Genomic DNA, 21,813 nt, shown 5'->3' on the forward strand with positions numbered 1-21,813 from the left:
AATATGATACTGACAACTGAAACATTGTCCAAGAACACCTTTTTTGCTTGACCTATGTAGCCTCAAGGAAGGCACGATGTATCCATTACAAGGTCCGGACGCTACAACACCGGCGAACATCTGGAACATCTGTGCGGCCGCAGCCGCTTGAGTTGCGGAAGGCGCGCTTTCTGCCAACACCACCTAGAACTAGGTGGTGGTGTTGTTTCTGCCCGTGGCAAGACGGCGGCGCGCGGCTTCAGCTCAGGGCAGCCTCCTCCATTACTTTAACCTCCTTCGGTGCAGTGCTTCGCCGCTCCTTCTCTCGCCGTTCGTTCACTCTCCTCCCTATGCAGCACTCTCCCAACGCCGACTAAATTTCAAGGCCGAAAGGCTGCCGCAGTGACGTCAGAGGTTGGGGACCCAGTTGCCCAACTGAGCATGCTCAGTAAGACTTTTTTTTTCACATCATTTATTCGGCCCAATCAAGCAGCAGCGGCTGTGAGAGCGGGAGCGTTGGTTCTCCTAAAACGTGAACGAAACACAGGCTTTCCGCCGCTTTGGCGACGTAACTGGGCCCCCACCCTCTGACGTCACTGCGGCAGCCTTTCGGCCTTGAAATTTAGTCGGCGTTGACTCTCCCGTCCGCAGCTTGGGCTAGTTGTTATGGCATGACGATAGTTGTAGCGCGAGAACAAAACGACGACACAGAGCCAAGAAGGACACGAAAGACACGAGCGCTCGTGTCTTTCGTGTCCTTCTTGTCTCTGTGTCGTCGTTTTGTTCTCGCGCTATAACTATCGTCTCCCGTCCGCTCGCGGAGTGAAGCGCGCGCCTCGCTCTCTACCGTTTGAAGGCTGATGAATGCGTAAATAAATGGCTATGGTACAAATCCTCGTCTCGTCATTAATTTACAACAGTAAAATTACTACGCCGTGAACTCTCGGTGCAAGAAATGCATTCACATTTCCTCACGATTCCCTTCGAGGAGGTGGGAGCAATTTTTTTATGTCAGCGCCACGTGCCTCTTTGTTCTCTTTTTGTTGTTTAGCGTAGCATGGAGTCGTCGAATTACAAAAAAAAGACCAATGAAACATCCACACTGCTTGAGAAACGTCAAAGACGGCTATTCAGAAAACTGGGGAACAGACGGTCCACAGCTTCACGAGTGTTCAGCTTCACGAGACGGTCCACAACTTCACGAGCGTAACGAGTGTTTCTCCGTGTATTAAGGTTATCGAAAAACACTATGGGTATAAGATGGTTCAGCATTTTTGCGGGCAGGCCAAAAAGTAAAAACTCCGTGAGGCCTCTTGCCTGGACCTGGGAGCGCAACTTTAGTAAGCACTGAAATTGACTACGTGCGCAGGGCTTGGATTGACTATACATGTAGAATAGTTGTCACCTAAAAAAATGCATTAAAGCATTTCATTTACAGCTATGCAAGTTGTCAATCTGAATGCTGTAAAAGCAATATATTTGCCACATAGTACATATTTTATTACTTCGCCATGGCACGGTACTGAAGGGAGATAGTGTGCATTGCAGTAGAGAACTTTACGGAAAGAGCACAGCCGAAGCAAAGCGGCCCTGACACTGCTTTCCTTTAAATCAAGCTTATGGCTACAGCAAGCAGACCAGGTTGAAACTGATGTCAGTGACAGCTCTGTGCCATGCTTTGACGCACTTACCGACAAATGCTTTCTGTGGTTAGCTGGCACCATACTACATGGAACGGCTGCGACACAGTATAGATGTCACTTTGCAGTATCCCTTTAAAAGATATAGGCCATCATGTTTTGTAATGTCACATATCATTAAGGCTTGAATTATTTATATTTCACAACTATTAAATCTATTTTAATTACAAATGTCTATTCTTGATTTTAAATTCAATTAGGACTATGAGCAGTTACGAAATATGACGTTTACGTAGAGAGTGCCTCGGGGCATATGATGTGTATGAAAACTCTTGCCAAGACTTCGTGAAAAAGGTTCTGCGATGAATACACGTCGACTATGTATACGCAAAACCTGCCTACTGCGGCTGAGACAGTCCAGCTGGTGAAGTAGAGAACAGCTTTGGCCACTGTTGTGACAGCAGCCTCACAAAAAGCCTTTGAAGCTACCTCCGTGCTCAGAAGTCTGCCATGTTCTTAATAAAGTCTTTGAAGTCCAACTTTTTTTCTGTTCTGGCGCATGCAGACTGCATGTTCACCGACTGTACGGGTGTTTAGCAACTCAAATGGCACACATTTCTCATATTATTGTCGTGGGGCCACAGTACGTTTTTTTCAACGATATTTTATACATCGGAATCATTAGACAGTCTGATGCACTTTCTAATGCACGTCTAATAGTCATTGGCCACCATTAGTATAGAGAGTAGTGACGTGCGGGTTCCTGCTGACCAGTGTCTACCGTTAGTCCTCACAAGTGATTTGATGATGACCATGGTCTAGTGTAGTGCAATTGGGCATATGCATTGGGTTGACATAAAACGCCATATTGTAGAACTAGGCCCTATGCCAGCAACAGCACGTTTGCTGCACACAGGCCAATTAAATCTTTTTGTGGCTAATGCAAAAGTGTGTGCACTCTACAGGATCTGACGAAATGATGCTGAAGATGTGTACAAATGTTGTACGCATAGATATATGTTGAGCAGTCTTGTGTTGTAGGGGTGAAGCTCCTTCAGGCAAGGCTTATTTGTTGGCGTGCACCGGCTGTGATGACGACGTTGATGACGACCACAAAGATTATGATCACAAACGAGTGGCGTGTTCAGTATATGATGTCGATCTCCAGATGGTCTACTACGCATTTCATATGACTGGAAACAACCACTAGGAGAACGTGCCCAGACTTCGTCTTTGCCAACTTCAGCCTGATGCCACAACTCAATAAAACATACCAGTTATGACCAATTAACACTGTATATAACTGTACACCGCTAGACACTCATTTGCATGCGTGACTGGTTAGTCTAACGGGTGATATACAGTAACACTGAACGATCCCACTGCTTCGTGCACTCATCATTCACTTCGTGGATATATGCCGTAATTTTTTATAGCGTTTTTTTTTTTTTTGCAGTTGCAACATGGGTATTGCAAACACCAGAAGTGGCAAGCTTATATGCAGCACTTGTGCTTGCAGGTATGGTAGCACTGGATGGTGCTATCACTGGATAGTGCACTATCACTAGTGCACTATGGGTAGTCACTATCATTATCCACAGTGCTACATAGACCAACTTCATTGGATGAAACTTAAAATGACGTTAACTCGATGTGACGGCAGTATTGTAGGAATATATATCCAATGTTTATAAAACTAGATAGCCAGCACTGCAACCACAATTGACGTTCTACGAACATTAAGGTCTTCTTGAAAAGCAGTTCACAGATTTGGCGTGGCTCTGCGTTCTATTTATTCATTGCCACGCAGAACTTTTGGGTTGAATGCCCGCTGGGACCCCGACATTTATTCTTTGCATTCATCAGGTCAATGCTACCAATGTCAGTATTTTTCTTAACTCTTTCACGTTAAAATTTTCAGTGTCTGTTCTGGCTGTTCCTGGATATATATAAAAAATCACACCATATCCACGAAGTGAATGATGGCGAGTGGGCGAGGCTTCTGTAGATCATTAACCCCCGTACATTCTTTCTGTCTGTCTGTCTCTTTTTTCTTCTTTCTTTCATAACGAAGTGCACTCCATGACCATGAGAGAGATAGCCGGAAGCGAGCTCGTTTTATAGCTCTTGGGCCGCCGCAGCAAAAGAACAGCGTGCCACGAGTGCAGCCGTGATCATCCTTCTCATCTTCTATCTTCTACCTAGGATCGGCCCGCTCGCGGCCAGCACGCCCAGCGCGTGCAAGCTATGACAATGGATATCAAAGGGACAAGGCTCGACCCTGAGGTGCTTCGCCCCTAAAACTGTTTTGACTTGCATTTAAGTGAATGTACGGAATCCACGTGTGAGGAGGTGTGTGGATGTACAAAATTTGGAACATAATTCATGAACTTTTCTATTTCATTTCAGGCATTCAATGATTGTAACTGTCGAACCGTCATTCTGTTTGAATAGCGCAAAGTAAAACTACCATTATCATTGTCTTTAATAAGAAAGACAGATCCACAATGACACACTTATTTATTGATTGTCAGTGCAAACTAGTAACAGCTATTGTTGCACAGGCACGCCATAAATTGAGCAAACCTTTCGGAAGAGATTTGACCTGGATACCTAATCAGATAGGACTTCATTTGTATCAATATTCGAAACTTTCTAGTGTTAGCACGTCCCCGATACTTCAAATGAAGATTTATTTGGTGGTGTAAAAGGCACGATGTCACCAAGTCACCGTACGGATGTATATAAGGAAATACAGAGAAAGTAGCCATCATATTCCTAATTTCGATTTATTCACTCAAGTTGAAGAAACAGTCCAAGTTATAGTTATCACAACAGGTAAAAGCACGACGGTGGCTTAATCACTGCCAGTCACGACTTGCGGTAGAGGAAGAGCCGCTTGATGCACTTCTTGCCAACGAGGTTTGCATACTCTCTGACCTCGGCTTTGTCAGAGTTTCCTTTGAGCCGACAGTACTTCTTGTACGTGATGACTGTCCTGTTGTAGAGGATCATCACCTCATTCAGGTCTTGTACGGCATTTTCATCACCTGCATGCCAAAAAACTAAATTAGTGAATTAGCCGAGTGATAGATCTATGTAAAATCAGCCGCCTATAACTGTCACATTAACTGCCACACTACTTATTATTAGCATCTTCTGCTCCCTTCTTGGACCACTGGCCACAACCTGTAGTATGCACCGACACACTGAAGAAAATGGAGATTGAGAACGTACGGTACAGCCTCTGGGACTGCTGATCCTAGCCCTTCTCTCGGAATTACGGGATGCGACTTGTCTTTGTTTTCCGTACTGCACTGGCAGGCATGGAGAAGCTTGAGTGCACGCTAGTCTCTGAAGCCATGCTGCATGTACCACCTGTATACACTTCAACGCATTGGAGAAGATACTGAGGCTCTTTAATAAATCCTGAACTGCCCGAGATTGCACTTCCAGGGCATACAAAATCTTTGGCAGTTCTAAACAGTTTGAGATGACAAGTCAGAGTGACATGTTAGCATTTACTTGACCAGGCTAACGAGATGGACAACAAAGCGGTGTCGTGCTTCAAGGACTGAGAAGTCCAGCTAACTTGACCTTAAAAAAAAAGCATTACATATAATCAAGCTTTTTGGGTGAAGCATTCACTTGGTAGTAAACAGCAGTATGCAGCTCGTGATATTAGCATGAAAAGTATGAGCCGGCAGTGGGAAGAAATTTGTATACAAGCATAAACTGCATTTGCGCTCTTATACTGGTGAAAGAATACAAGCTTGTCGGACAACAAAAATTCTATTGCCAACAGCAGCCATTTTTTGGAGCGGTGGTGGACCCAAGGTACATTGAAGCCGTTCTGTTTACTTTCTTTGTGGTAAGATCCAGATGCTGGACGAAAAAAATGTACAGTTCAGTCCCCACTATGAATGCAGTAGTAATGAGTGATTAGACTTTCGAAAACAATTTCGCAAGCAGTGATGACAAGCACCTTTGGTTTGGTCCTCTTCAAAGCGACAGTACTTGTTGACATCCAGAAGGGGCTTGCACTTCTCTATGGGATGCCATGTGTAGGTCTCTGGGCATAGCAATCTAGATGGAGAGAAGCTACCCTGAAAAGAAAAAAAGAAAGCAACGTGTCAGGGCAAACGAAATGCACTTTTATCTAAAGGAAAGAACACGTCAGAACTAGAGTTTTGGCACATTTAAATTAAAACAATCATTGACGTGTGTTACATACAATGCGACTAGATTTCTTAAAAGTTATTTCATGATTGCCTTCTGCTCACTTGCTCTCTAAGGAGTTTGTAGTTTTGTTAGACTGGGTGATTTCCTTGAGGTGTCATAACTACATATAGCTATTTGAATACTAGTCTTCGAGCTGTTAGAAGCACCTGTCCTTGTCTGCCTAGTGTTTTGTGTCTATGTTCACCTACACAAATTCCGGCTTTGTTATAAATAGTGCACTCTAGACAAAGAACAACAACAACAGCTGTTCCTTGGCAAACTGTTCTTGATTAACTAGCTTTGACTTCGCCGCATCAGATCAAACTCTGGTAAAGCGAGGGTGCTTGAACTCTCTTATCTTTCTTCTTCAGCCTTCTATGTCCTGAGAATAAGGAGGATTACTTATGTTGACAAGAATTAGTTATGAACATATGATTCAATATTTGAAAATAAAACAAGAAAAGCAGTGCTCTACAAACATTTTCTTCTTTTCTCACAGTAGATAGTAGTTTTCGACTCATGCAGATGCACTATCAGAAATTCCTTGTAGGCTGAGCTGTTTGTTTTACAATATTTTATATTGGCAGGTTTGCTCGAGTCAGCCTTTTGAGATTCTGATGAACCATTTTCCCCAAATGATGCTTCGCTGGTACACCTCTGTCTATAACAAGCACAGATGTCGCAATAGTGAACTGTGTGAACGTGCAGAACAAATATGCTCTCCATTACACACTGAGGTGCCTCTTTTTTTTTTTACAATGAAAAAGACGAAGGCAATCCATTATACACTATGATTCCACGTAGCCCATCCTTGCTCCTTTAAATGTGGCTTTGATTGGTTGACAAATGACATCCCTTCGAGACATCGACAAGCTGGCCTCTGTTTAGGGCATACCTTGTATTTCATCTTGGGACAGGTGTGGATGTAGAAGCCCATGCAGTAGTCCCTGATGCTGGGGCACATTTTGTGCAGCTGTCTTGCATAAGCTATCTCTCTATACAATATGAGAGAAAAAGTGCCTTATCAGTGCAAACTGAACCATTAATTTCAGAAGCAAGTAAGATACAAAGTAACAGCGATGACAATAGTACTAACAAACTAACTGCGTGACATTTCGTACTACTTCAGCATTTGTTCCTTTTTCATTGTCATAAATGGCGCATGAAAGACGTAAGAGATGTGCTGTAGAGCTGTGTAAATTGCAATATCTTGGATGCAAAGGGAATTGTAATATTGAAGTGCGAGTGTGAATCAAGTTGAATATTTTTTAGATATTTTCAGAATATATTTTTAATCGTTCGAAGCAAAACTGTTAGGGGAAAAAGTTGGAGAAGATTCCCGACTACCTTGCAGTTCCACTATGCCGTCTAAAAAATGCATGCTTACAACACAGGAATGCGATAGGAAGATGACAAACTTACCTGAGTGATGCATACGTGCCTAGGGACAGAAAGCTGTAGTCCGGGTCGTAATACAGATACACTGAAGAGAGGCACGTCGGCAATACGTCGATGACGCCAACTGCAATCAGGCTTCCGTCTAGCCAGTACTGCTGGTGGAATGAGCCCAAGCTGTAAGGGCCTTTTGGATCATACTGCATCAGGGGACAAAACAAGTGGACTTCAAATCACTCGCCAGTCCTATCAACAAAACTGGAAATTAATGATGCAACTGCGCCGACTATTTAGCATCACGGTAGTACACTACGTGTATACATACATAGAATTTCCTACAAAATTTATTAAAGAGAATTATGGCTTGCGACTTCAAGTGCTCTGGTGGCTTTGTTTACTGCTGCATTTTGCCTTTTGTTTAGGATAAAAGATGCGACAAGAATGACTCGTTGCGAACCTCATCAACTGATTTCAGTGTATAAGTCTAAAGGGGTCAAGGTGATGAGGCGGGGATACGGAACTTTTGCTGGACTTCGTATTACGACGAAGTAGCTGCAGGCCACATGGAACAGCACGAAGCCGAAAGAACAAAGCTTGCAAATCCATGTACGACTCATTACCCTCATGCCAGCTGAAGTTTCCTGCACTGCAGCTTCCATAGAGACCAGTGCCAGATTTCTCTTTAGTGTACTATTATGAAACTCTGTGGTCGTGTAGGTACTGTGCACACCACGTTCTGGCACCGTGCTCATTTAAAGCAGAAGTGGCACCCAACAAAACTTCGTTTAGCTTCATAGCAGCTCTGTTTGTGCCTGAAGGAAACAGACAATAGCAAAAAAGGAAAGGACAGGCAACAGGATGGGCTCTAAACTTCAAACTTGTCTTTATTCCATAACACATTATACAGCTCGCTTACAGCACACATGACATTGTACACATGACCAAAAAAAAAATTAAACATGTGGCACAGCACACGTGACCAAACAAAAGCAGTTAAAATTAATTATATTCTTACAATTTACAAGCATCAGTATTTCCCTGAACACAGACTGGCAGCCTAAAAAAAATTGAGATCTCTTCTAGATAAAGCCACAGATGGTGTACTCATGCACAACTTGACACATATTTTGTTATACTGATGATTTCTTGTTATTTATTTAGTGTAATCTAATCAACATGGAACACCACATTGCAGCAATCATGCCAACCATTAAGGAGTGCTTGATTCCTGTTAATGTCACCTATGAAGTACCACAAGGTGGTTCTATCCAGTTTGCCAATGTTCGTCTGTCTTGTTCGGTAGGACATACTCTCTGCTGCTATGCACTACAGTCGGAAAAGCCTTTTCTGCAGTACAATTCAGAGCATTCCAAGCTTATAAAATAAGGGATTGCCACTCTGTGCTTTTGGAATGCCCTAATGAGGTCACACCATCATGCTATGCCTGCTAGTTTTGCAGGACAAAGTACACAATTATTCCTAGTGAGCTATCCGGTGTTACTGCAAGTGTCTGTGGCTAAATGCATGTTCAATACTTTGCATATGTGGGGATGGCAGCAGAACAATGGAGTGCCAAATGCTAGAAAAACGAGCATTATACCTTCTTGAAATTTCGCAGCATCTGAAGAAGACTGCACAGAGAGTAATTATCTATGTAGTGTTTTCTGCTCCAGAAAAATTAAGTCGGCTGTGCAAGCTTACTAATCTTGAAAAAGATATGCAAGCTGTACACAGGAAGAGTCATGTGATCTGGTACGTTGAAAGTTCCCACACTGTCGTATATAGGGTCCCTTTGTTGTGCGGCGCGGTCTGCACAGGACAGACTGATAGGCGTGTCAATGAACGTCTGCACAAGCGTTGTTGCAATGTAAGAAACAATGTTTCGGTTTCTTTCAGGCAGATTTCTGGCTGCATTGTAAATGTGTGGATGCGCCCCAGTGTTTGACCGTTGTCAATTAGAGCCGCAGGGTAATCAGCTGACACATACGATTATTGAAGCGAATTCTATTGTGAAATATGTTAAGCTCTGTGCGTGTACACCATCTGTATCTTTATCTTGAAAAGCACTCTATATTTTAGGGCAGACAACACGTGTTCAGTGAAGTGCTGACTGATGCTTGTAAATTGCAAGATTTCATATTGGCTTTAGCTGCGTTTTTCTTTTTTGGTCGCATGTGCTGAACCTTACTTTACTGGGTTTCCTTGTCCCCTGTGTAACATAACATGTGCTGTAATTGAGCTATATAATGAGGTACAGTTATGGATTAAAAACAAGTTGGAAGTTCAGTGCTCATTCTGTAGCCTGCCATTTCTTTCTTTGCTTTACACCATTTCTTTAGGCTCAGATAGAGCTGCGCAACACCAAAATGAGATTATGATGCATCAACTTGCCCAATATGCAGTACATGAAACCCGACACGTTAAAAGAAAAAGAGAAAATGCTCAAGGCCATGATGCATGCTTTTACTATATAGTTATCTCCTTGCCCCCTCTTTTATCTGCCCCTCTTCCTGCAGCTTCTAGCACACTTCATGGGACGAAACAAAATAAGAGCGCTCTAAGCCTGCGATAAAGCCACATGTAACTTCGTTTATTTTTTACGAATATAATAAGGTGTTGCATCTGGAGTTTTACGGGCCAATAAGATCCAATAGCGATGTCGATATATGATTACTCGTAAATCTGGGGCAGGCTCCCTTTACATGTGCCCTTTATACCAACAAAATGGCGACTGTAGCACAAGAACTCCTTATATATGAAGTCGGCCACAACAACTATACACCTCAGGCGTTGTTTAACACTGTGAGTGTGGCAAGTAGCAGGGAGCACATCAGTTTAGAAATCTATCTTCACAAGCTTGAAGACACCTTGATTATCTCTATACTAATTTTTTAATACAAGTCTATGGAAAGAGCAGCTCATTTATAGCAACATAACGATAACTGGCAACACAAAAACCGTATTTAAGTGTCCAAGTCATTATAAGAGTTTCTCTGAAGATCTCAAATGCCATTTTAACACTATGTAATATGCAGCAGAGAGAGAAGATCACTGTAAGCATCATTCTTTGAAAGTTTATTAGACTGTAGCTACTGTTGCACATAAACACATAAGTGCACCTCTCAATTTTTGAAGGGGCCCTGCAACGCTTTCTCAGCATGGTCAGAAAACGCTGCCAATTGGTAATCGAGGCTACTGAGAACATGAGAGCAAAACATTATACCACAGTACGCAGCCTGTAATCTACAATTGATTCTCAAAGTCAGCTAGAAATTGTTCTTTCTTTTTTTCCACAAATGATGCTGTATATCCACATTGCTGTGCCATACACTCAAAATTTTCAGCCATCGGCTGATTTGAGCATTCTAAGTTGTACAGTTATTGTAGCCGAAGCCGTGCGTATAAATTAAAAAAAATTTTAGTGCTCAAGATTATGACACACACACACACGCATAGCTTCTTTCTCCATACCTACCTGATTAGAATCCAGCATGCATTAAACCTCTGACTACGGTTCTACTTGACACATTCTAAAAAATTTTGCGGGCGGTATTTTCATTAGGCGGTAAACACCCTTAATGAAGCCATTTGATGGTTATTTAAAAAAGTGTTGGAGGGTCCCTTCAACATCAATACTCTGTCAGATTTATGCCACTTCATGCTCCTCAAACAGACATGTGCCACACTTCACTTAACCAGTGAGAGAGAGAGCAGTGTTGTATGGAGGTTTAGAGTTCCTTCAGTATTTTACCTGTAATGGCGAGTTCACCAGGAACTGGCAATAAGACCCCCTGTCACACTGGCTGGCTGGCTCCTTGTGCACTCGCATCTGGTACCGCTCGTAAAGCTTCCACGACGTCTCAAAGGTCCCCTCAAACTCTGGCAAACCTCGGCTCGACGGAATCGTCCGCACCTTTTCGTACAATGACACAGGGCTCGTTGAAAAGCGAGCATAAACGCACGTTCTCCCACAAGTTTAGGTATAGAGTACCTCAAGTTTATTCCTATATCTGCAGTACTGCAATGATTAGAGAAATGCACACGCACATGCAGTCTCCACATGAGTGCCTAAATACTGGATGGCGAAACCAAGTACACAATGATACCAGTGCTGCATCTGTGCTAGATGCTGGCCGCCATTATCCTCTCGCAGATTCCCAACATAATGCTGTCATGCACAAGGAAAATGTGTCGACAACGAAAACAACAACAAAAAGTGAGGCGCAGTATGCAGGGGTTGACACGTTTTTGCCTTGCAATTATCCTAGTTACAGCAGTGCGTTATGTCTATTAATTCAACCATCAACACAGGCACCCTGTACACAGAACAGCACTGTTTAGCACATTTTGCTATTCTATAACTGACCATGCAAACACCCTCAGATTCCGCCAAATCCTCGTTTTTTTAAGCCATTCACACATTTTTTTTTGCCAATAAGAGGTAGTGGCAGCTACAGGGGACTCTCATTGGAATGCATGAATGAATCTTTCCAAGGCATAGGTCATACATTACGGGCGATACTATCAAATAATTTCCTGTCATCCTTAATTTTCCACCACGTTTCGTGTGCATGACAAAAGTGTAATTTTTAGACTGATGATTCGCAGGCCCGCTCCGCTTGCGAATAACATATTTTTACAGCTGCTTAGCATCAACTGCGATAGGCACCAATTTGTGGGAACGTCCGAGACACCAGGACAAAAAGCAATGACAACACAGAAACACTGCTTTGGAGTAACAATGTGCAAATTTATTGCAAAAAACTACAAGCGCAAGGTCACAAGGCAACAGGAAATCGATAAATTAGTATAAGGTGGCACAAAATGCAGCCGAGTGGTAACATGCGTCGCAAGTCTGCACCAGCGAACCATACCAACAGTGCTCTCTCTCTCTCTCACTTCCATGTTGAGAATATTGATCGCTAATTAAACGAATAAGAAATTGGCCACTACCTGGATTGGGCTATTGACTAGGAAGCGACGAAAGCGCCGTTCTGTTAGCTTTTCGGGAGGGTCCTTGTGAATTTTCTCCTGGTATTGGAAGTAGACGGCTAAGGCGGAATCAAAGGAGTTTGCGAACTCGGGACAACTGGGGCTATTCCGCACCAGGCGAATCTACGTGCACAGACAGGCGGGGATGAACACTGCATGCCTCTGCAAATACTTAACACAACAGTGACGTTAACATGCTCCTGAAGGTGCTGCGACAAATTTACATAAACAAACTGATGAGAGCAAAATGTGTACGCTGATCATGCATGATTCCACCGCGCTTTAACTAGAAACTTGGCAAAATGCACGATGCTCTAAAAGTAAATGCACTTTTTCCCGATGAACTTCAGAAGGGGTGCATTGCATATAAATATTATGATTGGCTAGATGCACTGCCAAAAATGTTTGAATAATATCCCTGCATTCAAGCTCTGCATGAATGTTACATGTTCTTTTCAGTCACAAATCTCACAAAATTTTACCAATTAACGAAATTTTGCTTTGTCCTTGGGTTCAGATAAATTGATCCAATCAGTTCCTCAGTGTGCTTAGGCATTGAAATGAGGAAGAAGCAGGCAGATACTACATTAATAAGTTAGATATATTGACCATGGTGGGCCTAGCATAAGTTTACAAAAGTACATCTGAGAAACATTATCTCAATAGCTCAGTTTCATTAACTACAAGGGGTGAGAAGAGAAAAATGTTCCTGCTGTGTGTGCATTGACTGGTAACAATGTGTATTGCAACATATATGAAGCCAATACATTGCTGATTACATCACTGTGCCACTGTGACCCACGGCACTCGTCTTCCCCACGACACTTGTCCTTGAACATACCAGTCACGGTCCGTGCTGCTGCAATGTGCCCACTCACCTTCAAGCATGCAATGAGATGTTCCCACTCAGTTGATTACACATTAGCCTTGCAACTCAAAAGTTCGTAGCAACATTATGGCAACCATCTCAAGGACGAGACCTTGGAATGTGGTGCCGTATACTTTAAATAAAAGCGAGCATAAAAGCCATGCTGAAACCCTCTTCCAATGCTAGAATGATGCCTGGGCATTACCTAGAAAGCCATTTCTGGACTCATCACGAATGAGGTGCTAGTGCACATTTGTGGCGGGCAAGTTCGGATAATGAGTTCATGGAACTTTAAAGGGACACTAAAGTCAAATAACAATTTACATCAGAGTGAAACTTCAATGTATGACAACATCTGAAACGACAACATTATCAAAAACAGTGCCATACTTATCGAGAAATTAAGGTAAATGCACAAGAACACAAGCGCTGCAGTAGGACATTTTCAAGATGATCCCGACGACATCAGACGGACGGCCTACAAATAATCAATAGTAGTCGATCTAACTGGAATAAATAAAGAACCTTCCGTACATAGAGAGACGCAATAAAATGCTGCTTATTCGTTTCTGTTTGGTTCAAAGAAAAAAAACCGCCGAGCGTTACTATGAGGAATGGCGCGAATGGTTCAAAAATTCAATTTTCGCGTGGTTACACGGAACAGGTGGTGCCATCTAGCAGGGAGCAGTTGAAGCAAAAACTGTCTGCAATCTCGAAGCCAATGGGGGAAATTGGTCAATGACCGTTGTTGCTGCTGTGGCTCCCGCTGCTTTTGGTCTGCTGCTATTAGCGCAGTATAGCCGGGCAACGTTGTGCACGGCAACGTTGTGCACGGCAACAGTGACGTGAATTGGTCCGGTCGATCCGCTTCTTGAGGAGGGTAATTCAAAGTGCACTAAAACGATGCAGATCTCTAAAATGTGATTTTATTTTCAAAATGGGCCCTTCCTTGGCACAAAAGTAACACTACGAGGTTTCTGGACAGCTATTTTAACAATCAACATCGATTTAATAGTTGCCTTTAGTGTCCCTTTAACAGCTAACGGAATTAATCGATCAGCACATCAGAAACAAACAGCAACATGCATTCATGTAAGCCTTGAGCTTTAATGTCGAATTACAAGATGCTATTTATGCTCCAAAGCATATTCATTAACATTTAACAGTTAATACAATCAAAATAAAAAGTAATCGGTAATTTGCCTGCATATATATATCGTTTCTGTGTGACCGTCTTTTGAAACTTGCTTAAGAGCTTCAGTGCAGCGTCCGAATTTTCATCTGTGGAGAAATGCTGCTGTTCTGTAGTTTTGAATCCCAGTAAATTTGTTTTGGTTTTTCAACCCACTGCAATCACTTCGAGCCACCTTTTGGGAAGTAAGATGAAAGCCGGGGGGCTCTCAGTTGGTATTAACTGTTGTGGACACCGACGCATCTGAACTGTCGCGAGTTTTCTCCCATAAAAATGCACAGGGCTGTGCCAGGACAAGGTCATCAGCTCGACTCAAGTGAACGTTCGAATTAATAAGCTTTTAATGTATATATATTTGTCAGGAACACTGGATACTACGGCAAGCTTGTTCTGCGTTGGGTAGGAATGACATTTGAAGTTGGATATGTGCTCCAATCACCCTTCTCATTGTGTAGGATGCCATAGTAATCACTTCTGTACCCCAGGAAAGAGGGGGAGAAGGCTATGTACAACTGGAAAAAAAGGAGAAGTGGCAGAAGCAGGCATGTTTTATGCAGAGGAAGAGCAACAGTGCTTTCCAATGGAAACATAAACTTTTAGGTCTAGCCGATGCGCATATAAACTTATTTCTAGGGTCCACAATTCGTGCTGTATTGGCGAAATTCTGACTCAAACACATGCTACATCAGAACCAACATTACATTTAGCAGCCAGATTTGCAGTGACATGATGGGGTTGTCACGAGAAATCGCCCACAACAGTCAGTATACTAAAGAAACACCTTGCGTTTTTTTAGTATACCACAGTGAAGAAAACATTCTCAGACAAAAGCAACTATGTAGAAAACCTGTCATTTACTTACTTCGAGTTTGTGAGCAGCGTCCTGCGGGAGCGGTTCAAATAAGAAGTCTTCTAACGACTTTGCCTCGTTCTTAGATTTTTTTGAAGAATGCAAAGCCTAGAAAAGGAAAAAAGTAAAGTCGCGCAGCTGCCCCAATTTCAGTTATGCATGTCGTATGCTGACAAATCCGAATAAAATGCAGCCATGAGAACAGTGGCGCAGCCAGGGGGTGGCACACCAAGGCCGTGCCACCCCCTAACCCTTAATTTCTTTTTTGCCTTAGCAAACAGAGCGAAAAATGACCATTTGAAAGCATTGCCCTTTAGCCCGCCACGAAATAAAAAGGTCCCCCCCCCCCCTAAAAAAAATATCTGCCCACGCCTCTGCACTTGAAAGGCAATTTCACGAAAAATACGAGAAAACTCAAAATATATAGTGCTGTTTATTAACAATACCATGCAACTTGAAGTCGGTATGCTGTACACCTACATTTTTTTAGAATGGAGGATACACGAGCTACCTTTTCGCTGCCGGGGCTGAGATCCTTGCCCGCATTACTCATTTTCAAAAGCTTCCTTTCTCGGCGAATGTCACGGGCCTTACGGCACTTTGGCTTGTTCGGGTCTGCACCTAGACCTGTCATGAGTAAAAATATGATATTTAATATCGAATGATAAGAAAAATACATCAGAAGTACTACAGATTCTTGTTTGTAGAAGTTGCACATTAATGTACGCCTACGTACTTACATACTGTCTCTCATATGTTCTTTGCAAGTAGTGGACGTTGTGAATAGCGCACATTTAGTGTACGATGAACACACTTTGCAGAAAAATACTTCACAAAGAAACACTGAAGACTACTAGTAAGCTAAGCGAAGACCGTTAAAAACGCTCTTCTAGGAGAATGGTACACTGCCTCAAACAGCACGTACCATGTTTTTCCATAAAAAAAAATGGATGAGGCCAAAGCTCTGTTTCAACTTAAATGCCACAATTTTTGTGGTGTCGCAGCAGATTACATGCACGATTTATCTATCTTTGAGACTAATGGACAATTAATGCGTGCCGACATGCTACTGAAACTAGCCACTGCAGAGTTATGAACATCCGGTAAATATGCGAATACGAATAAGCCTCAGAAACGTGGTGCTGAGCGAGTTGGCCATTGTACACATCGATGTTCTCTGTACTACAAAATAAAAGGCTTAAGACGAATGAAAAAGGAGATGAAGACAGCGCAGTAATGAAGGTTTACTGGTTGTGCTCTCCTCCCCTCATCTTGATCATTTTTATACAGGCCAAGTAAATATGATTAAGCCAGTTGTTTAGCTAGAAAAGTCTACATGTCTGACACATCTGTTTATGAAATGCTCCGTATATTTCGACAGAAATAAATCGCTTATTATTCCAGCTCTCTGAAAGCAGGTACGACAACAAGTTTAAGAATTCCTGCCAAACTTGAGACTTTCATGTACACGTGTACCTTTCTTTGGCACATGAGCTGTCTTTTCAGCATTCGATGCGGTTGCTTCTTTGTGAGACATTGCTGACTTTTCAGAATGCTGATCCATAGGCTCAGGAACTACAACTTCTTCATTTCCAATTCCACTTGTAGCTGTGTCTTAAAAAATCAAAAGAACAAAAAATATTTTGATTCTTACATGTCGTGTAGGCACAGGACTGCAATTCTGCAGCTTGCATTTGGTATCTGATTCACTCAATCCTCAATATAACAAAGTTGCACTTTACAAGAAAATAAGTTCGCTATATCAGAAAATTCGTTATAATGTTTATCCCTAACACTGTATCTATTGCAAAACTATTTTTTACTTACTTCGTTATATCTATGTTCTCTATATTGAGGTATGAGTGTACCAACGATTTTTTGCTTGTTGAAGTCCATCAGTGCTACTATTTAGACTGCACAACCTCATGGTGATGTTTCATCGAAACAACACAGTGGAAAGATATCAAGCGTGAGTCATCGTGTTGTGTAACTTTAAGGGGGCCCTTCATCACTTTTTGAGTATGGTCAGAAAATGCGACCAGTAGGTAGTAAAGGCTCCCGAGAACACGCGAGCCAAATACTGTAGCACGGCACGCGGCCTCGAATTCACGATAAATTATTGAAGTCACCAAAAAATTAATGTCTCTTCTCTCTGCAAGTTACGGAGAAAGGTCAGAAATTGCTCGTAGAAGGTCTTCTATCAGCCATTGGCTGATTTGAACACTGTGCGTTCAGTCGTTACAGGGATCACCGCAGCAGGCTGAGACTTGTTCACGTGTGTGCATCACACTGAAAAAGTTGCCTATTTGAAGAAGAAAAAAATAGTGCTCAAGGTCATGAGGTGCGCATGACATATTTTCTTTGCCCACGCCATCTCTTTTTGCTTAGCTTCTAGCGCTTTCGTCAGAACGAGAAAAGAGAGAATGTGATCGCAGCGTGCCACAAATCTTTGTAACTTCGCTCGTACTAGATGGATTTTTAAGCTTTTTGCAGCATTTAACTCGTGAGGCAATATGCTCTTTCAGTGAATCCATTCCATGGTTACTTGAAAAAGCGTTTCAAAGCGCCTTTAATGCCGCCATCAGGTCATAAAATATCAAGAACAAATGCTCACATAACAGTACAAGAATTACTTCTGGAAACTTAGTCATTAATTGAATTAGTGCAATCAGTTGCAGCTGCCTTCTAGACATCTTGTAATCTATACACTGCAATCAGGCCCGTTATACTAGCATGACAATTTACAGCGCTCGATGCACTGGCCTAGAGAGAATCAACAATGTGCCAACTGTGCAAAAGAAGACTGCTGTCAATACAAAAGACAGTTGATAGTTGCACACTATAGGCTACCACAGAATATTTTGTGCATTGCTCCAGCCAGCCGGGGGCTCTACAACAGTAGATAAATCAAGGCAAAGTTGTAGCAGCAGCAATAACCATGAAGTCCCTCCTCTATGGCAGCAATACCAAATACAACGTCAAGAACAACAGACAAACCACCAGGGGTCTTTAGGCTGCAGGTCTCTAGGTCAAGTTGTACGTTCGACTTTTTGTCCGAGAAGTCGGGCATCTCCATGGCCCTGTCACCCGCGGCCTCAGAGCAGTCATCCTCTTTTTCGTCTGGCTGGGTGGGCAAAAGAAATCCCGACAAAATCAACCCAAGTTGTTGTTCACATAGTATACATCTTAGGCAGACACGTTTTGTGACACAAACAATCATTTCTCACTATAATGACAACAAAATTTTTGCAACAAATGGTCGACATGTGATATACCTGAAACATTGCGGATGCATGTAAAAGTGGTTAACTCAAGCATTCCATCGAGCTTGAATGTTGCTATTGTTACAGTGCCTAGACACTGTACTATTGTAACAGTGAATAGCCAACATTCCCTCATGGTTAGCCAACACTAGCCAACTTGAAGTATCATTTGGCCAATATAAGCCAGTGATAATCAGTGTTGGCAGTACTCAAGTAGATAAGGTTATGGTGGCTAGAATTGGGAGGTGACGCCAACGGGAGCTCGGAGCCGCTCCTTCGTTTCGAGCAGCGCGGCGGTGGCGCTGTCGGCGGAATGGTGATGCTAGTTACGCGCGCGCGCCTTGAGCGCGCGGACCTTTCAAAGATGCTGTTGCTGAAGCATGATTCAGATAAATTGGCGATTCAGATAACTCACTGTGACGATGGCTGATAGAACGCCATTTCAAGCATTAAAAGAAATTGGCTGCCGCTGCAAGACTTCTGTGACGTTGAATCTGCGCAAATTAAAGCTTTCGTTCGCATATCCCTGCAGTGTTTTGGAGTGCAAGGCGACGGCGTTTTTTTAAAAAAAAATATTACCAAAGTTCTGGGCGAGGAAAATAAAACAAATATTTATTGCACATCATATTATTAGGAAGATCTATTGCACATCATGGAATACAGGGTAAAATAAAATAAAATGAAAAAATACGCACATTTACATACGCTCGGGAGTAGTTAAAAACATTGAAACATTGCACACAGACAGCGCATCGCTTGGCACTAAGTAATAAGAGGCATACAATCACTTTCCACTCGGCAAAAAAAATCAATAGAGCTTAAAGTTACAATATCAAACTCAGAGCACGCGTCTAAGCTTCAGCAATTTCATTCTTTCCTGCTTAGCGTTTCGTTTGCTGTTCTGGGCTTTGACATGAAAGTGGAGCCTAGTAAGAACATAAAACTTGATAATTTTGTTTGTGAGGGACATACTGTGGTCAGGGCAGCCAACAAGTGTAAGCTTTCTTAACTGCAAGAAGGAAACCAAGTCCATGATGCTGTCAGGTTTGACTTCTGTAACACTGAAGCAGTGGGTAAAAGTGTTCTCGAGAGTGGTCACGAGTTCATTGAGCTTGACTGATGGGTACAGCAGGCCTCCTCGGTCAACAGCAGCCGTGAGGGATGCTGCAGCTGGAGATGGATCGTTCTCGCCTTGTAGGAGCTGCTGGCTGCACTCTGCACATTTGGTGCTTGCAACGCTTTTTCTTGCCACATATCCAGCCATGTAGAATATGAGTCTGGCATTGCTGCTTTGCACGACCATGTCTGCATGCTCGGTGCCGTGGCCGTATTCAGACCACACTTGCGGACGTCGGGAATTGCGGGCACATTCGGAACAGGTATTTGGTTACTGTCGCTTTCTGTGCTGTACGAGCCAGCTGTCTCCTCGCAAGCAGACGTGCTTGGTTCCTGACGCCGAATTTTCGATGGTAGGCCGCAAGTGGATGTTCTTGACGTCCTTTTCTTCGGCACTTTCTTTGAAAGATACGCAGGAACATTTGGGAATATGGTTGGCACCGCGTCAGATTTCAGCACCGGTTTCCCTCGGGGAATCTGAACAGTTTCGCCGTTTATCACATGCGTGTAAAAACGCTCAATAAACTGCTCGTCGAAATGAAGCTCACATAGCGCCGACTTCACGTCCAACGACTTGTCGGCACGGGGTACGGCTCGTTGCCAGGCTTCGAAGAGGGCAGGGTTTTTGGGAACAGAGAAAAGAGAAGCACGCTGACCTTGCTCCCTCGATGACACATAGCCGCTCGTGCAGCCAGGAGCAAAGCAGTGGCGTTGCCTCGCTTTCGTAGTGCTGGAGTTCATCCTAAGGTCGGCACTCACACTGTCATGTCAGCAACTAAATACATTTTGCCATAAGCGAGACATCAACGCGGAAAACTGCACACACCCAGACACGCTTCCAGAGGCGAACCAGCGAACCCAGCGGCGAGTCGACGAGAGAGCGCGGAGCGCGCGCTTCGCCCGCATCACTATGCCGACAGGAGCGCCGTGGTGGCCGTCGCGGCGGCGCTTGAAAACGAGGATCGCGCGCGCTCGGCGAATATGCGGGCGCTGGCGTCACCTCCCAATTCTAGCCACCATAATAAGGTAGTTCAGTACACTTTCGGTCACCACTGACGGCTCATTCACAAGTAGCGGGACAATACACTACACGATATGCTCTTGCACGCAGGACAAGGTCCAACGCCTGCAATGATGGGCACGCGCAGGGAGCGCGATAAACGAGGAGTTACCTTTCCTCCTTCACTCCTTTTGCCTGTAGCCAGGAACTTGTGTACTCGCTTCAACAGCTTTTTCTGCGACTTGGTTAGCTGGAATTCAGCAACGTCGAGCCTGCGCCAAGGTGATGGAAAACGGAGCATTTTTTTTTCTTTCAATCTTTACCGTGTAATCGAAGCACGGAAGAAATCTAGGTGGATCATTTCAACTTACTTTATGGGGTACTGACGGCAGCAGGTCGTCTTCATCATTGGTTTGTAGCAGTACTCGCCCGACCTTTGTTAAAATAAACAGAAATAAGGGATACGCGCGCTCGAAACACCGCCCAAGCGCAGCGGGCGGAGGCGCAAGGAAGCGAAACAATGCGCACTAACCTTCTCCACCCTCGATTAAGCAGGTCGTCGTAAATTCCCGCCGTCAGCCTGTGAGCCCACATGCCTGGAAGACGAAGCGATCGTACCTCGACAAGTTAAACCAACAACTCAAACGAAACACCGACCGCTGATGACAGCGACTACGACAAGAATGGCAAGCGGCGCTAGTACACGTACGTACCGCAACTGAGGCTCGTCGATTCCGATTTGCAGTACCCGCATCTGTGACCGCTGTGCTCGTAAAAATATTCCACGATACCGTAGTCGTCATCCATCGGGTAACGAGCGTTGGTTGAATACGTCCTCTTCAGCGCAGATTGAATGAAAGCTACTCGGCGATATGGGTTATGATGCGACGCCCTAACGAGGAAACAAATGGACGCTGCTCAGCTATGTTCGGAATGCCAATAGCAACAGCTGATTGCGCGACAGTGCTGATAAAGCGGCCTGTTTCTTTTTATGAAAGCTGTGAAAGCACAGGGAAACAACAGGACGCTGCCATGTTGTGTTGTAGTGTCACGTGACAAAAACTGTTGTGGTTGCAGTACAATTTTTACAATTATATCTTTCAAAAATTTTTTTAAGTTACAAAAATTATACAAATTAGAAACAAACATTGTTAACGGGGGGTGTTAAAAACTGCGTTTTATGCGACAAAGTCTCTGAGTATTTATTACAGATCTTGAAGGTCATGCTTTCACGCATGACCTACTACACTCCTGACCTGCCCAGAGAGCACCTCTTCCAGCGCCCACGTTCTAGTTC

General features: G+C 43.4%; 1 protein-coding gene across 8 annotated transcripts; it reads right to left on the minus strand.

Annotated features, from left to right (window-relative positions):
• Positions 1–4,389: 4,389 nt before the first annotated feature.
• Ate1 (arginyltransferase 1) lies at positions 4,390–21,467 on the minus strand. Of its 8 annotated transcripts, none has more exons than XM_075895430.1 (14): positions 21,230–21,467; positions 21,049–21,112; positions 20,888–20,950; positions 20,689–20,788; positions 18,135–18,261; positions 16,614–16,751; positions 15,649–15,764; positions 15,150–15,245; positions 12,189–12,350; positions 10,987–11,148; positions 7,263–7,435; positions 6,736–6,835; positions 5,605–5,725; positions 4,390–4,669 (listed from the first exon to the last, which is right to left on the minus strand). In XM_075895430.1, the coding sequence occupies exons 1-14, from the start codon at positions 21,321–21,323 to the stop codon at positions 4,491–4,493; spliced, it is 1,695 nt and encodes a 564-aa protein (XP_075751545.1). In that variant the 5' UTR covers positions 21,324–21,467; the 3' UTR covers positions 4,390–4,490. The 8 variants fall into 8 exon arrangements, with proteins under 8 accessions (XP_075751545.1, XP_037281430.2, XP_075751544.1 ...); XM_075895429.1 differs by lacking the exon at positions 4,390–4,669 and adding an exon at positions 4,710–4,984 and having other exon boundaries at positions 18,138–18,261; XM_075895428.1 differs by lacking the exon at positions 4,390–4,669 and adding an exon at positions 4,710–4,984.
• Positions 21,468–21,813: the final 346 nt, after the last annotated feature.

The sequence above is a fragment of the Rhipicephalus microplus genome, chromosome 5 (assembly GCF_043290135.1).
Source record: "Rhipicephalus microplus isolate Deutch F79 chromosome 5, USDA_Rmic, whole genome shotgun sequence".
Lineage (NCBI taxonomy): Eukaryota > Metazoa > Arthropoda > Arachnida > Ixodida > Ixodidae > Rhipicephalus > Rhipicephalus microplus.

Coding starts and splice junctions, on each gene's coding strand:
- Ate1 (XM_075895428.1), bottom strand. CDS start 21,323: ATGGATGACGACTACGGTATCGTGGAATATTTTTACGAGCACAGCGGT. Junction 20,789..20,887: donor TGCCGTCAGTACCCCATAAA/GTAAGTTGAAAT, acceptor ACCTTGGCGCAG/GCTCGACGTTGCTGAATTCC. Junction 15,765..16,613: donor AGCTCATGTGCCAAAGAAAG/GTACACGTGTAC, acceptor TACTCATGACAG/GTCTAGGTGCAGACCCGAAC.